This window comes from Nannospalax galili, unplaced genomic scaffold (assembly GCF_000622305.1).
Source record: "Nannospalax galili isolate Female #2095 unplaced genomic scaffold, S.galili_v1.0 scaffold767, whole genome shotgun sequence".
In the NCBI taxonomy this organism is placed as follows: Eukaryota; Metazoa; Chordata; class Mammalia; order Rodentia; family Spalacidae; genus Nannospalax; species Nannospalax galili.
This window is the reverse complement of record NW_008357164.1, coordinates 481,309-498,451: the sequence shown is the minus strand read 5'-3', so window position 1 is coordinate 498,451 and position 17,143 is coordinate 481,309. Positions and strand designations below refer to the sequence as shown.

Below are 17,143 nucleotides of genomic sequence, written 5' to 3'. Positions count from 1 at the left end.
ATTATGAGCCAGAAAGCTTTTCACACAAAAAAAGCTAACAAAAGTGTGGCGTTGGTTTCTGTGTTGTGCTGTTATGTTTCTGTGATTGCTGTTCTTGTTACCGTCTGTTCTTTCCTAGATGGCAATTTCAGTGTTCCATTCCAAAATATCTCATAGTTTGCTCCATGTAACATTTAAAGAAAGAGACACTGAAGATATCAAATAGCAGGAACTAACAGAAAAACCAAACTCTGTGTCTGCCTAGGATAAAGAAGTGAGATTTACTCAGAATGTAATATGGAAAATTTATGAGACTTCTTCCTCAGATTAAATTGAGATAATGTCTATTAAGTCATTTACCAAACCCTATATGACCCCCAAATTCTAAGTTACATCATAAAATGGCATTTTTTTCATACCCCCTGTAATTGAGGATAATTCTGAAACTTTAGAACTATATTTTAGCTAGAGTTATCAGTAATTGACCAATTTACCTATAAATGGATTAGCATTAATTTTCCAAATGCTTTATATGTTCTTAAATTACAACTATAATTAAAACTTTAAGGATGTTCCACCTATATTTCCAGATGAAGCATATATTTCTATATTATTGGGGATTTCATTACACAGTTGTTCATTCAGTTTTAATGTTGAATAGTCTTCTCATTAAAGCTATATTCCTAGTACAAGACTTATCCCGGTAAATGGAAGAAATAAGCACTTTGTAGAATAACCAAGATGATAAAGTTGTGCTGATTTCACAAAATGTGAGTTATTTAATGCACTCGCATTGTTCTTGATGCCCACCGGACTTTCCTTCCAGTGCTCTTTGTATTCCTACCCCTCCCTTTCCTTTAATTGACAAGACTAGACATGAAGATAAATTTGAAATAATATAGATTTTACAGTACACCAAAAATGTGGTAGAGAGAAACTTTTTAAAGTAGCTCTAATAGATTTCAAAATCAAGTCATATATGTTTCTTATTGCACAAATTCTCCAGTGACCTTAAATAGAAAGAAATAACTTTCTGCTCATAAACACATTCACTGACCTATATAAACTCCTTATGTGGGTTAAGCATTGGGACTGATTCAAAAACTAGTAGTCTAGGATATTACAAGTGTATTCACACCCTAAAGAAATAAACGAAAGAGAGGAAAGATGTTTCTCTGCATGAGCGATCCAATCTTCTGACTGAGTCATATATGATGTCTTTTCCTCAGCTAATGATTGATAATGGTGGATTGTAACTGATGATAAAAAATTTGTTTCATAAAATTCATCAGAGAGGTAAAATGGTCACTTTTGTCAATAATCTATTCAGTACATTTTCTGAGGATGCAGAATATTAGCAACATGTATTTTCATGGGTCTCACTCAGACAGGAGCACAGCAGGAGAAAATGAAGTAAGATTTCTCACCTCCTTCTTGACCGTCTACCTTGCGGGAACATTTGTCTTCCAGAAAGTGAAAGGAAAGTGAGAAAAATAATGATTCATTTGAACTAAAGCTAGTTTGGGGAGCCAGGAAATAGAAATGACTATTGGTGTTTATTTTTGCAGTTTCTGTGCTCAGGCAGCATCTGAGGATGTCTGTGTTTCCTCCACACTAAGGAGCACAACATTATAACTGAAAAGGCAGCCAGTTTTATAAATCCCTGCCAATTCAGTTTTACTAATTTCATTTGACAAGATAACTCTCAGCTTAAGAAATCAATAATCATTTCAAATGAAGTTTCTTGAACATTAAGAGCTCTTTCTGTGCAGTTAGCTCCAGAGGATAAGTCTAGATGATGATGATGACAACGACGATGGTGAGGGTTGAGTGTGGTAGCCACAGAGGCCATAGTTTGTCTGATCTTTAGTTTCTTTTTTTGCTGGACCATATGCATAGGTACCAGTTTCTCTTCATGAGCATATAATCTGATTGCCCAATCTACTGATTACCCAATGTCCCCTTATCTAAAATGACAATGTCAGATTTAAAACTTCCATTTTATAGATGAAGAAAGCTCCCACAGACTAAGCTCATTGTCTAACATTATAAATGATGCAGTGATGTGATTTGGATGGGAAACCGGACTTGCTACTTCCTGCCTCCATGTCCTAACTACACAAGGAATTTATTTTTGAAATTAATGAAAGTTAAGAACACACCACACACACACACATACACACACACACACTAAATGACAAACTGTGGCATGATTATTCATAGATACTAAATAGATTCCAGTACTATCAACTCAATGGATTTTTTTTTGCATTATCTTTCACATTAATTGCTCCTCTACCATATATTCCTAGAAACATGCCTAACAATTAAAGACAATAACAAGGGAAAATGGCAAAAAAAAAAAAAAAAATTCCCATGACCTCATATTTCCCATGACCTCATGTTTCTTTGCCCTTATGTCTGTTGCTTCTTCCAAAAAAGAATATTCTATAGACGCCGTTTTGGTTTATAGTTTCTTCAAGACAACTCCCATCCTAATTATGATTCATCACTTTCTACATAAGTCTTATGATCACCAATAACTTCTTTCCACCAAATTCTACAGTTGTTTCTTTGAGCATGTCTTGCTAACCATAGAGATGGATTTCACCACAGATCAGTACCACAATCTTCTTAAACACTTTCTTTCTTGTTTGGGGTTTCTTCTTAAAATATTTTCATTGATTTTTTAATTGAACTTTTGCAATTTCCATACAATGTAATTTGATAGTATTTAGATCCTCTCCTCTATCCACACCTCCCTTTCTTACTCTAATACATATATTTCCCATAGAGTTTTAATTTGTGTCTCCAAATGTCCTTCCACTCTTCCTCAATGATTCCTGAGCATTGAGAGTAGAAGGTGTGAGATTGGTGTCCAATCTAGGCCTAAGCATTCTTCAATCTCTTATTTTCTGCATGGTGACCAGTTGTGGGTCTCTATGTTAATCATTATCTTCTACAAGAAGAAGCTACTCTGTTAAGAGTTGAGGTGCATTCACTGATGTTCAAGTATAAAATAAGTCATTAGGAGTCAGAATTTCTTGATGCTATACATTTTTATATATTATTAATAGCTTCTTCCAGAGTTCCTCAGTTGGATCTTCTAAATATATTTGCACCGCTCTGTTGAAGATGACATTCTCTTTTTATACAGTTTACAAAGGTCATCTGTCCCCAGGCCATCACTGTCATCATCATACTCAAAATATTAAAACTGCTTCTCAGGGGGCCATCTGTTCTCTCCATGTATACTCTTTCTCTCCTGACACTTATGTTAATCACACACAACTTAAACTGCATTGGAGTATTGATTTTTTTCCTTTCTAACCTTTTCCTCCCTGTATCTTTAGCTGAGTAAACAGCACCATTATCTACCCAACTGAGCAAATCAAACACTTGAATGTTACATTAGATTTTTTCTTGAAATGTGGGTTTTCCATCTTCACATCTAATCCTAAGGCTACTCCTATCGACTTTATCCTTAAAATTATGCTCCCAAATGCAGTCGCTCTCTCATCTCCATCAACACTGCTTCCGTATTTCTCACCGGAAGCAATGTGAAAATCTCCTTGTAAAAGCATCTGCCTACACATTGTCACAGGTCCTAGAATTGAATGGTTTCTATTGAACTGTCCATCTACTTTCTGAGAGTGGTCTTTGTAAAATAAAGTTCATATTCTCTTACTGCTTTCTGTTTCCTTTTAAAAATCCTTCGATGATTTTAGATCATACCTAGAAAAAAATCCAAAAATTCATTATGGTTTTACAAATTCTAAATCTGAACCGTATATCTCCCCAAACTTCATCATCTTAAATCCTTTGCAAAAAGACTGATAGTAACTAATATAGTTTAAATAGTTGTGTACTGAACACAATTCTAAACACAGTATATGTTTCTTAATCTTCTCAATTACATTGCATTTTTTGTTATTATTGTTATCTATGGGGTACTATGTGCTTGGAAATTGCTCATGTTTCTTAAAGAGTAAGGATAGAATATAGATCCAACTCTAGGCAGTGAATACCCTTAGCCCAGAACACCTACATACCATTTAAAAATATTGCCTTCCTCCAGCTGACCTACTAAATGTCTAAGTCCACTGAATGGCCGACATGATAACTACATAGCTCATGCTCCAATTTACAGTTGACAGCTGACTCCGTGTCAATTACATATCAAATTTAATAGCACACTCTCAGAAAGTCTCCCCAATCTTCCCAGTCTAAAGTAGTGCCCTACTATTCTTTATCACTCTACCTCTCTCAATAACCTGCATCATATTCGTTCCTGTGTTTAGGTGGGTGGTTCATTCTCTCTTCATTTCAAAATGTGACCTTCCCCAGAAGACAAACGCTCATGTTTTTGAGCACTGTGACTTTAGCATCTATATTAGTGCTTGTCTCCTAGTAAATCATAACTGGAATTATGAATGAGTGATGAAGTGAAACACTTCTATTACAAACATCTAAGAATTTCTTTTCTAAATTAGTATGTGGAGTAGGAATCAGTTACCTACCACTGAAGCAATTATATAAGAGAGTCAGTTAGCAAAAAATCTACCTCACCAATGTCAATGCAGTATGGAAGAACTTTATACAAAAGCACTTTATCTGGTCTCAATGAGAACTAAGAGATGTTTCACATGTATATTTAAGACAGACCTGTTTGGGGTTTTAAGCAGGCTATTTCTGTGAGGTCCAGAATTTTAAATGCATTCACTATTTGAGATTACAAAAGGTAAAGAAAAATGCAGGTATTATTTTTGAATTGCTGACATTAGTTCTTTGCTTCAAGTGGCCATCACAGATTAATACTATAAAGTTAGTTTCCTCAAAAAATATAGGACTCCAGATGAAAAATTATGATGGACTGGGGCCAAACAAGGGAAGACAAAGCCCAGCACTGAGAATTGTGAGTCACTGGCAAAATGGAAAAGAGCCAGTAGATAATGGACATGGAGGACACTGATGGAAGATTACTCAAAGAGGAGCCAAAGAATGCCAAAGCAAAGCTCACCAGTGCCCATGAACCTTCCTTGCCCCAAGAACTGCTGTGAAATATAGTTATTTTGAGCCAGAACTCACACACTTTCACCTGCATATTTTGAAAATGATTTTCACGTGATTTAAAAAGTCTAGTCACGGAAAGCTTATAGAATTAGTGTTTGTAAAATAAATTTGATTTATTTACATAAGTAATAAATTTCCTTCAAAAAGACAATATAATTTCCATCAAAACAAATTTGCAAGACTAATCAGTAAGTAGTAACAAGAAATATGATTGTGTTCAACTTATCTTTTTAAAACTCTTGTTTTAAAGATTTAGATTGTTACAGAAAACATCTATATGAATCTATTTGATAAATATTACAATTCATAGCACTCTCATTTTTGAATTTTAAGGAATTAGAGAGAAGAGAGACAGAGAGACAGAGATTCCTAAGACAAGTATAAAATAGAACCATAAGTTTAAAACACAATTTCAGTCTGAACCTTACAAGATGGAAAGCAAATTAAAATGCAGGCTAATCACAAGTTTATTTCTGCAGGTTATTTCCACCTCGCTTTCTGTCTACTTCCTAGCTATACAGGGTATATAAAACCTAGGAATGGGTTTTCAACAGGCAATGTATAAACGTGATTTCTTAAACTTTTCAAATTTAATGGCTATGCTATTTTACATACAGTTAAACATTTAAATTGCAATTTAAATATTATAAAGATGGGATGGAAATCCACAGTCTCCTCCAGCTCTTTTGCCCAGAGGTTGCCCTCATGGAACAGCTTGATTCTAAAATATGGCATTGTTTATTTTCTACTTTTAAAACTCAATTTTAGACATTGTTTAGTGACTTCCTGATCTGTAAGATGAAAATTTAGGTAACAACATGCTCCATTTTCTTTCTTTCACAGCTTTACCTAATATGCTTTCTCGGTAATTTGTAAATATTGGTAAAAATCAGTCTTCTGACCTCAATACATTTTTTTCATTAGTTATGGGTAAAATACCTTTGTAACCATATTTTTAAAATACGAAGACAGGGTTAGGACTCAGTGGCACAAACCTTTAATCCCGCCACTCAGGAGACAGAGGCAGGCAGATAGCTGTGAGATCGGGGCCAGGAGGCTGGGATGGGCTACACAGTGAGACCCTGGCTCAAAAACAACATACATACATACATACATACATACATATACATATATATACCTTTTCTGTCTTCATATATATGTGAAGTATGAAAAAGTGAAGTGAGTTACTCTATTCTATTGTCATCTCATCTCACAACTTACAGTTTCTAAATAATTTGAACTTTATCTTTTTTCTGTGTTGTCACCAGAAATATTTTGTTCTTTCTATAATCGGAGAGATGAAAATCTGTCAAGTGATTGGTAATCTGATTATAAAATGGTTTTAAAGTTAAATACAAATATTTACAATATTATGGTCATGTTTATATTGTTTTATTGGATGCTAAATGATGAACTTGAACATATTTTCTTCTATAAATGTAGTATTAATATCTGTGCGATTCAAGGGGCTATTACAAGAGTTGAGTTCAAATGAAATCCCTTTATAAGCACATCATAATTATGTCCACCTTATCCAGATTTTCTTAGAAAGTCTCAGTTTGTCTAAAGCTCAATTCCATTTCTTTTTTATGAAAATTAGATTTGTTTTCAGCTTGTATATAAAATCTTAAATTTGAGCATGGTGGTAACATGCTGTTTCATACATATATACATTCCATAATGTTTAAGTCAATTTAAACATACCTCTCTATGTAAGCATTTACCATTATTTCATGGTAAAAACTTGTATTTTCATCTAGCTTTCCAAAATTATTATCATTACTAAGCCTACTGTGCAGCACACTAGAATTAAGAATTCATTAGCTGGTTTCCAAATAACCCACCACCCAGCGCATACACACACACACACACACACACACACACACACACACTTCTCAGTCACTGTTGTATTCTCAACTCTTGTGCAACCATTTTTGTTTAAATTCTACCTGTAAGTGAAATTATGCAAGACTTCTCTTTTTTTGTCTGGCTTATTTCACTTAAATTCCAGTTCTAACATTTTATCACTTATGACAAATGGTAAGTTTCCACCCTTTGGGGAGACAAACAGCATTCCATTATTCTTATGTAGCATCTTTTCTTTATCCATTCTTTAGTTACTGGGCACTAAGGTTCTTTCCATTTTATTGTTGTGAACACTGCTGCAAAGAGCAAGGGGATGCAGATCTCTCTTCAGCATATGGATTTCAGTTCTTTAGGGCATACACCTACCTGTGGAGCTTTTCAATCAGATAGTAGGTCTATTTTTAATTGTTTTATTAACTTTCAGAGCATTTTCCATAGTGATTACATTAATTTATATCTCTGCAAACTTCTTGCTGAGTCCTACCTCGTAAAACTGTTATTGAAGATTTTTCAAAGCCAGCTGAGTAGTTATCATTCCAGGAAAAGAAGTCATTTTTATGCAGGTCTCATGTCTTTGTCAGTGTACTCACTTTTCACTGCACCATATCCTCCAGTAATTGCTTAAGACTGCACATGCGTCCTTCCTCCGGTGTGCGTTCTTGGCACCTTTACCAAATATTAGGTGCCTGAAATTGCATGCACTCATATTTGGGTCTTCTATTATGTTCCATTAACCTATGAGTTTGTTTTTGTACCAGTACCATGCTGTTTTATGACTATAGCTCTGTAATATAGTTTGATATCTGGTGAAGTGATCCCTTTAGCATTGCTCTTTTTGCTCAAGATTGCTTTGGCTATATGGGGTCTTTTGTGATTACATATTAATTTTAGGATTTTTGTCTAATTCTGTGATGAATGTCATAGGAATTTTTCATTGAATCTGTAAATTTCTTTTAGTACGATAGTCATTTTCACAATATTCTACCGACCCATGAGCACAGGAGTTCTTTCCACCACCTTTTGTCTTCCTCAGTAACTTTCTTCAAAGATTAAAATTTTTCATTGTAGAGATCTTCATTGTCTTTAGTTAGGCTTATTCCTAGACTATTCCTCACTCATCAAAGAAGCTTGTTTTTGCAACAGATGGAGATTATTACAGAATTTCACAACTGGTCAAGTCGAGATAATAAGTGTCTGTGAGATACCCAGCCCTAAGTGACACATCTACAGTGTAACCTTTACTCCTAAACTTACAGAACCCAGGAAAACAGGGGGTAGAGAGAATACCAATGCATTTCTCAGTTATCACCAGCAAAACTTCCTCATGCAACAGGGCAATGAACACAAAAGGCCACAATTGGCCAAAGTGTAGAGAATGAGAGACTACAGAGTACGTGTCCCTCGTGGAAGAGGGGCAGAAAAGTTGGATGATCTAGGGTTGGTGCATAATTATAAGGAAACAGTTGTCCAGGCCTCTGGGAACTTGCTTATATGAACTTGCAGCAATGGTGGCCCTATACACAAGACTCATGCAAATTCTATCAGACAAAAACACAACATAGAGCTGAAGAAATGGGCAGGAGGCCACAACTTTAGCTGAGGAACTGTTGGAAGCTGATCACTGCTGGGTGAGGGAGGGTTGATTTTCTTTAAGGCAGTGACTCTAGACAGGCTGACTAGACTCCAGTGGATGACTCATACCAAGGGACATGTGGCTACAGACTTGGTAGGCCTTCATATATATGACAGAAGGTGTGAAAGAGGAGGGGGGGTCTGAATATGATTAAGATGTATTGTATGAAATGCACAAAAATTCAATAAGAATATACATGGAGACTTAAAGAAAGAAAAGAAAAGAAAGAAAGAAAGAAAGATAAAGAAAGAAAGAAAGAAAGAAAGAAAGAAAGAAAGAAAGAAAGAAAGAAAGAAAATAGTATGCAAATTTCTGGAATGTTTGCATGTCAGAAGAGATCCTAATCTGTCCCCTTTGGATTTTTCTTCTTCATTATAAGTGCTGATCCTTATTATGTCCCAGCATCCATTAAGGTTGATGGGAAGCTCAATTCAAACTTAACTGTTACTTGCTTATGTGTAACCAGTTTAAATGCTTTGAAAAATTTCAATTTCAATTTGTTCTTCATCCTCTCATATTTCACAATATTTTGCAGGGATTCGTACTGATTTTTTCTTTTTCTGTGATAAAACACTCACAAAAAGCAACTTGGGGAAGAAAGGGTTTATTTCGTCCTGTACTTCCAAGGCATAGTTCATCTTTGTGGGATGTTAGACAGGAGCTCAAGGCAGGAACCTGGAGACAGGAAGTGAGGCAGAGAGCATGGACGGACGCTGCTTACTGCCTTACTCCCCTGGCTTGCTCAGCTACCTTTCTTATACAGCCAGGCCACCAAAGTAGACCGGGTCCTCCTTTATCCATTAGCAGTCAAGAAAACACTCCCGCAGACGTGAATTTGTCATTTGAGGTTCCCTCTGCCCAAGTCTAACTTGTGTCAAATTAACAAAAACTAACCACCACAGTGTAGACCTTCTAAAATTCATTATAATAAGCACTTTTACCTAAAAATCTAATGTGTGTTATGGAGAAAAGTCCCTATGTTTTGGATAAATCTTTCTATGTCTCTTCATCTAAAACTTTGGTCTTTAGACACTGGTGCTTCTAAATCAATACCACATCTCCATTTTTTTCTTATTTTTACTTTAATCATTTTTCAGTATGGAGAGAACTTTTTATAATTGTCCAACTACTTTTAAAATGTAATCACATTTTTTCATTTCCAATAGGTCTTTTGTGCTTTCTTTCACTGTCCAAATGCACTATCTACAAATCTCTAAAGATAGAAAGGTCTCTTCTGCTCTCAGACTTTGTTTTAGCAGAACATTTTTATGTCTGATAATTTTATTGTAAATTTTGAAACTATCTGGAAATCCATGTTATCCATTAACTTTGCATGTTTGGACTATAATCCTTTTGGTCACTCCTGAGTGTTTATGTGGGGCTTGTCCTTTTGGTCACTCCTGAGTGTTTATGTAGGGCTTGAAGCTTCTTTTTATGCAAGACCCTTGAGCTGGACCTCCAATACTTACGTTAGTTTGTTATATTAATCTACTCATATTCCACAGTAATTTTGCAAGTGTTTTGTTTAATTGGTTTTGTTGTTGTTGTTGCTGTGATAAAACCCTGATGAAAAGCAACATGGGGAAAAATCATTTATTTGATCTTACATTTGCAAAGCATAGCTCATCTTTGACGACAGTCAGACAACGACTCAAGGCAAGAATGGAAGCAGAGGCTGTGGAAGAACACTGCTTACTGCCTCACTCCCTTGATTTGCTCAGCTCTTTTAAGTCTTATCAGATAACTGACAAACAGTTGTATAGATATGTTGACCTGATTTTGGAGGACTGCATCAAGGGCTGGAGATGAGATGAATTGCTCTTGACACACTTTCAGTAATGCCTGTTTTCAGTTCCCCAGATTACTCCTGGCATCACTTTACACAGTTTTCTGAGTTCATATTTCACCTCCTCAGGTAACGCCTCTCCCTCCTCAGCCACCACATCCTCTGTCTAAACACAGACATAGCTCATCTCAGCCTGGCATGATGGCGATCTATCTCTCTATCATGTCTGCCTTCTGGAAATTTATTGAAACTTCTTTCCAAGTAGCTCTTTGTACCGTCTTCTTTGTCTTGGGGTTTTTCAAGTTATTTTTAATGTTATACTACCTCACTATCATCGTAATGAGATCATGGAAAATAAAGGAAATAAAAGCAGACATTAGTTTATCATTTTAAGCCATACTTATTTTTCATTCTTAAGAAAAAGACCACATATTTTGTTTGGTGGTTTCTTTAGAGAAGGGGTTTTCTTTTTATTAAATCCACTTACACTTAGAATTTTTATAGTCTCATCTCATTTAGAAAATATGTATGGCACCATTAAATGTCACTTTCACTTATCATGTCTTCAGATCAAATACTCAGATCTAATCAGAATATATTTACTTTTCCTAGTTGAAATTGACACTGTTTACTCATATTTTCATGTATTTATAGCAACCTGAGCTGCTATATTTCAAATAGGCTTAAACAAAGGTTTCATTCTTCAGTATAGAATTCTTCAATGGCATAGTCTCATGAATACCTGGCCTGATTTATCATGTCTTGGGAAACTGCGAAATAATTCACTCTACTGTAATGACATCACATCTACTTTCTTTCACAAAAGTTGGGAACTGATTTCAATTTAGGATCCTGAAATTCTGGGGATTACTGAACTTGTCATTACCACTGCAATAATAGACCAAAATATGTTCCCATTCATCATCTTCTTAACTGTACAACTTGGTATCCTGCCAATTACAAATTATTCTTATGAGGTACGTATACAGAGAAAAATTAGCCCAAATAAGCTCTTGGCTAGAATTGCTTTTGTTTATGATTTGCCTTGAGCATGTCTTCTTTTCTGTCCAGGCACATAGAAGCCAACAGCAATGAGCTAGACATTTACCAATTTTTAGGCTAGGCAGAGAAAGAATAAATACAAAACAAGAGCCAGAAAAGTAAAGAACACTAGAAAGACAAACAAGGAATAAACGAAAGTATATTCCCTTGTTTAGATGAACATTTATAGGCAGAGTATCTTTGAAGGTATGTAGAATAAATTTCTTTCAAATTCTGCTATTTGAAAATCTCATAAAAAATGATTTGCTCTCTGATTTTGGTTTCGGTGTTTATGAAACCCCCACTATTCATAAGACCTACTCACAGACAAAGTGATTTCTGTCTATCTGTATGTATGTCTGCCTATCCTTCCATCCACACACTCTATCTATCTGTATGTATATCTGCCTATCCCTCCATCCATCCACACGTATGCTGTATTTCTGCATCTTTCATCACACGGTACCCTGGACTCTGAGGGATGGATATTTTAAGGTTCTATTCTCTGCATGTTCATGATTGCTGTATCAGGCTCTGTCATCTGTATATTGGATACCTCAAAGCTCTATGCCTTTCAAGTAGTCTGTGACTGAATTTATATTTCATGTTCTATAAGGATATCCTTCATAGGAACCGATTGTTCATCAAAACAAAATGAAAATCAGCTTTGAGAGATTTCTGTTTGGCTTGTATGTTCTCCAAGGCTGCAAAACTTAGGGGAAGAGAGAAATATTGCCTACTAGTAATCAAACACATGGGCCTCTGGAAATCAATGTTTTCAACTTCTTAAACAGGCACTAACTTATGTAATGATAATGACTTTCTCATTTACTCCTTTTCAGATCGTGCAAATCATTTTCTCCTTAAAATTCATGCTTTGTGTTTAGAGCCTTGAGAAAGTAAACCATGCCTCCTGTTAGGGTTAAATGCGTTGGAATCGACGTGAGGCTCACTCTCTGAATATGTGATTTCAGTCTCATGGATTTGTTTGATTTTGTAGCCCCTCTCTTCACTGTTGGTATGAGTATCTGTGTTGGATTTATTGGCTGCCTTCTCCCAACATGTTTATGTTCCTTTAATTTCAGCCTGTGGCAAATTGATGAAAATCACAGGCCCCATTACAGTCAAGACATCTGGAACTCGATTTGGCGCTTGGATGACGGATCCTTTAGCATCTGAAAAAAATAACAGAGTATGTTGCTTACATACTTTTTTCTCTTGACATACTAATTTTCTTAAAGATACAGACTCCAATATAAAAAGAATAATCTCCAGATATTTTGCAGTTGGAAATACTAACATGTATGAACGTGTACAGCAAACCTATTAGTAATATAGCCCATCTTCTAATTCTCTAGTATAGTCTAACCTAATTGTTATTGATTTTAATCTTGTTTTATCATTTAAAAGTTCTAGTCACAATCATATAAAATTCCTTGTGTATGCCAGGCATAGTGGTGCATGCCTTTAAGCCTAGCACTCAGGAAGCAGAGGCAGGCAGATCTCTGTGAGCCTGGTCTACGTAGTGAGTTCCAGCCAGCTGGGGCTACAGGGAGACTTTGTCAAAAAGACCAAAAAAAAAAATCCTTGTTTATTTCTTAAGACACATGCTGTTAATATTTAAAAACAGGGAGCTGGAGAGATGGTTTAGCAATTAAGAGTTCTGGCTGCTCTTGCAGAGAACCGTAGTTTGATTCCCAGCACCCACATGCTGGCTAACAACTGTCTATAAATCCAGTTCCAGGGAATCTGATGCCCTTTTCTAGCCTTTGAAAGCATTGCATGACACAAGTGCCCTTATATTCATGCAGGCAACATACTCATACCCATAAAATAAAAATAATAAATAAAAATTAACATGTAGTAAAAAAAAACTGAAGAGCTATTTCACTATACAAACAAAATATAATGCTAGAGATAATTGTAAAAGAAACACAAATGAAAGTTTAAGGATGTTTTTATAGGTTGACAATGCCTGTATTATGTTGTATCATGTAATTAAATATAGTCAGAACTCATCACATCGCTACTTATAGAATTCAGCATGAAATAAGATTCTTAATGGAGCCATACAAATGAAATTAAATTAGTGCAATGATCTCACTAAAAACTGCAAGATGATCCCGTGAACAAATGTTACTAGGGGATTCTGTCATAACCATCGAGTAAACACAAGCTGGACATGTAAAATGAAATAGAATTTTTTTCAGAGCAAAGGATGGGATGAAGCTAATGCCTTGCAGTTATCACTGATCGTGTTGATGCCTCAGGCAGTGTCATTCGCAGCAGGAGCCTATTTCTCTACTCAGCAATAACCACTAAATAGCCCAAAAACATTTTTTTAAAGAAAGCAAAAACAAGAAACAAATTAACCCGAAGGCAGTAGATTCAGCTGTTTCTTTTCCATACAAATATCATTTTAAAAATAATTTGTGTTTGTGTACATGTAAAAGCCTTGGCACATGTATCTAGGTCAGCAGACAACCACAGAAGTCAGTTCTTGATTTCTACCATGCCAGTCCCAGGGATCAAACTCAGTTTTTTGGCTTGGCTTCCACTGTCTTTACTCACTGAGCCGTCTTGTCAGCCCTCCATACACGTAAGCTTGCAATGCTCTGTGATACTAGCATATTGCATCAAGTTACTATTAACTCATTTGGCATCTAAATATGACACTATGATTTTGACTGTCTTTATTTGGGAATTTTCATAAAAGTCTGAAATTTGTTCATTCCAAATATTTCTTTTATTCATTTTTCTTAATTTTTCTTTTCAGGTCTGGTATATGGACAGTTATACTAACAATAAAATAGTCCGTGAATACAAGTCAATTGCAGACTTTGTCAGTGGAGCTGAATCAAGGACATACAACCTCCCTTTCAAGTGGGCAGGAACTAACCATGTGGTCTACAATGGCTCGCTCTATTTTAACAAATATCAAAGCAATATTATCATCAAATACAGCTTTGATCTGGGGAGAGTACTTGCCCAGCGGAGCCTGGAGTATGCTGGATTTCACAATGTGTACCCTTACACATGGGGAGGATTCTCTGATATCGACCTAATGGCTGATGAAATCGGGTTGTGGGCTGTGTATGCAACTAATCAGAATGCGGGCAATATTGTCATCAGCCAACTTAATCAAGATACTTTGGAGGTGATGAAGAGCTGGAGCACTGGCTACCCTAAGAGAAGTGCAGGTGAATCCTTCATGATCTGTGGGACTCTGTATGTCACCAACTCCCACTTAACTGGAGCCAAGGTGTATTATTCCTATTCCACCAAAACCTCCACATATGAGTACACAGACATTCCCTTCCATAACCAGTACTTTCACATATCTATGCTTGACTACAATGCAAGAGATAGAGCTCTTTATGCCTGGAACAACGGCCACCAGGTCCTGTTCAATGTCACCCTGTTCCACATCATTAAGACTGAAGATGACACATAGGCAAATGTAATTTATTTTCATCTATCTACTCTGTCATTTGTGATAAACTCTATACAACCCTGTGTGTTTTTTTCTCCTTACTGACTTTTCATCATTTCTCCAAAGCAAAGCATTTTATTGTATATTTGATGTTTCAAAAAAGTTTGTGCAAGTTAACATGTTGGAAACACATCTTAACTCCTACATTTCCAAGGCCTCTTATGTCCTTGTCATGAAAAGCACTAAAAGAATTTAAGTAGCTAGAGTTATAGTTTTGGAAAATATTAATGATCTGCCTTATATTAGAGTCGGACTAATGGTGGCTTAAATGCATGAATGTCTTTTTTTAACCTTTTCTTTTTTTTTTTTAACTGTCATTTGCTCCACATCCAGAAATATTTTCATAGGAATTAGGGTAAAATAAAAGCACTTTCGCCCCCATTGATTTCTATGAAAAGTTTAAAGATTTTATTTATATGGAAAATACTATCAATCATTTTGCTGTTGACATGGTTCTGAGATGCGGTGCTGTACATTAATTTTTAAATCTCTTGCTAACATTTTCTTGGCAATATGTATTTCTACCACTGTAACCACCATCCTGAAATTGTATTTCTTCATTTCTGTGAAAGTAGTATTTTTTATAAAAGACACTGAAATTTAATCTCAGTAATTATTCAAGGCAATTTTCAAGTGTAGTCAGGAAGGATCTTCTTGGCTTACCCCTTCACTTAAGCATTACAATTTAAAAAAAAAAAAAAGTCAAATAAGGTATAGCACACAGTCTTTTTTTTTCAGCCCAAATTTATTGAACTAATGAGTTTGAATTTGAACATTGATCCAGTGTGGCCATTACTCTGTTCACTGAAAGTATCCCAAGTACTTGTTTACAAAAGATGCAGTTGAGTTATAGGGATTGGATTTGACCATACTCATCTATCATTGTTACCATTAATAGTATATATTAATATTTTAATGTATTTTATATACAACTTAAAATAACATCATTTCTTGTATAACTATAAAAGTACATAAAGCACATGAACATTCTTTAAAAAGAAAATTTCTGTAATGTCCTCTAGATTAAACTTATGATCCCTGAAAAGTTATCGGCAAACTTGTCCAAAAGAAGATAATGAAACTACTTCGGAGTTGTCATTTTGGTTTTAAAAGTGTAAATCACCAGTTCAGGAAATGAAATGCAAATACAAGCCCTTGTTACCCTGACACATTGCATGTGCAAAAATACAAAACAAAACCAGAAAACTCTGATGTGTTAAGAATTCCCTGAAACATGCACTCAATAGGTAACGGACACGTCAGTGAGTTTGGGTATACTTTCTATATATTAAAAAGAATTCCCCTAAGGCAGACTTATGGAAAATAATAGGATTTAACTTTAAACTTTCAAAACTAAATTCAAAAGTAAATAAAATATAGCTTAAATTGTAAAATTTTAGTTTTATGCATGCATAATACCATAATTTTCTTTTAAAAATAAGGATATGATATTGCAAATAATGCATTGTATAAACAAACACCAATATGTAGAGCAATTCATTTCAAATTTTGAAAAGAAACAGAGATATTAGATATCTATTCCCATCAGAATTGGAAATTTTAAATACCCAAATTTGAAGCCCCTAAAGTTTGGTGATTAATTTTTTTTTCATCTACAAAAATTAAGCATGATCTCATTGAGCACTCTGCATCTTTTTATGATGATGCCTTCCCATTCCAAAAGTTTACATAAGTTCTTGTCTACAGCTGAAAGATAGAAAAATTAGGAGATTCATTTGGCATAGCATACATGTCACAAAAGTAAGCAGTCCATACTTTGTATAGCCAATTTGTATAAAGTCAAAAAATGCTAATTTCAGAAATGAATGACTTTTAGGTAGACAGCGTCTAATAGGTAGCCTTCTTGTTTTTTAAGAGATATAACATGTTATCACACACACTCAAAATATGGATGCCCGTGGCTTCTTTGTGAGGTGTGCAGCTTGTACAGAGCTTTCTTGTTCCCTATGTAAGGTCTCATCACTATAGCCAGTTTATAGTGTATGTGCTACTAGAGCAAGCTAAGATTTTATTGTCACTAGCAATGGGGTGACATGAGCTTTACAATATGACTTGCATCAACATTCACAGTTTATGAACATTTTTCTTAATAAATTATCTTCAGTTTTGTGTCTGAAATGAGTAAGGACTTAATCACTGTTTCTTTTTTAATCTCCAGCAAATAAAGTAATTTTATGAGGAAAATAATGAGTATTTTTAAGTCATCCATAGAATCTAAGCAGTGCAGAGGTATGAACTCAGAAAATCTTCA

General features: G+C 35.1%; 1 protein-coding gene across 2 annotated transcripts in view; it reads left to right on the top strand.

Annotated features, from left to right (window-relative positions):
• The window catches only part of Olfm3 (olfactomedin 3), a 229,097-nt gene extending 213,542 nt beyond the window's left edge, over positions 1 to 15,555 (top strand). For both annotated transcript variants that reach the window (XM_008855064.1, XM_008855063.1), the window contains exons 5-6: positions 12,464 to 12,570; positions 14,155 to 15,555. In XM_008855064.1, the coding sequence (XP_008853286.1) occupies positions 12,464 to 12,570; positions 14,155 to 14,832 (785 nt within the window). In that variant the 3' untranslated portion in view covers positions 14,833 to 15,555. The remainder of the gene's footprint in view (positions 1 to 12,463; positions 12,571 to 14,154) is intronic.
• Positions 15,556 to 17,143: the final 1,588 nt, after the last annotated feature.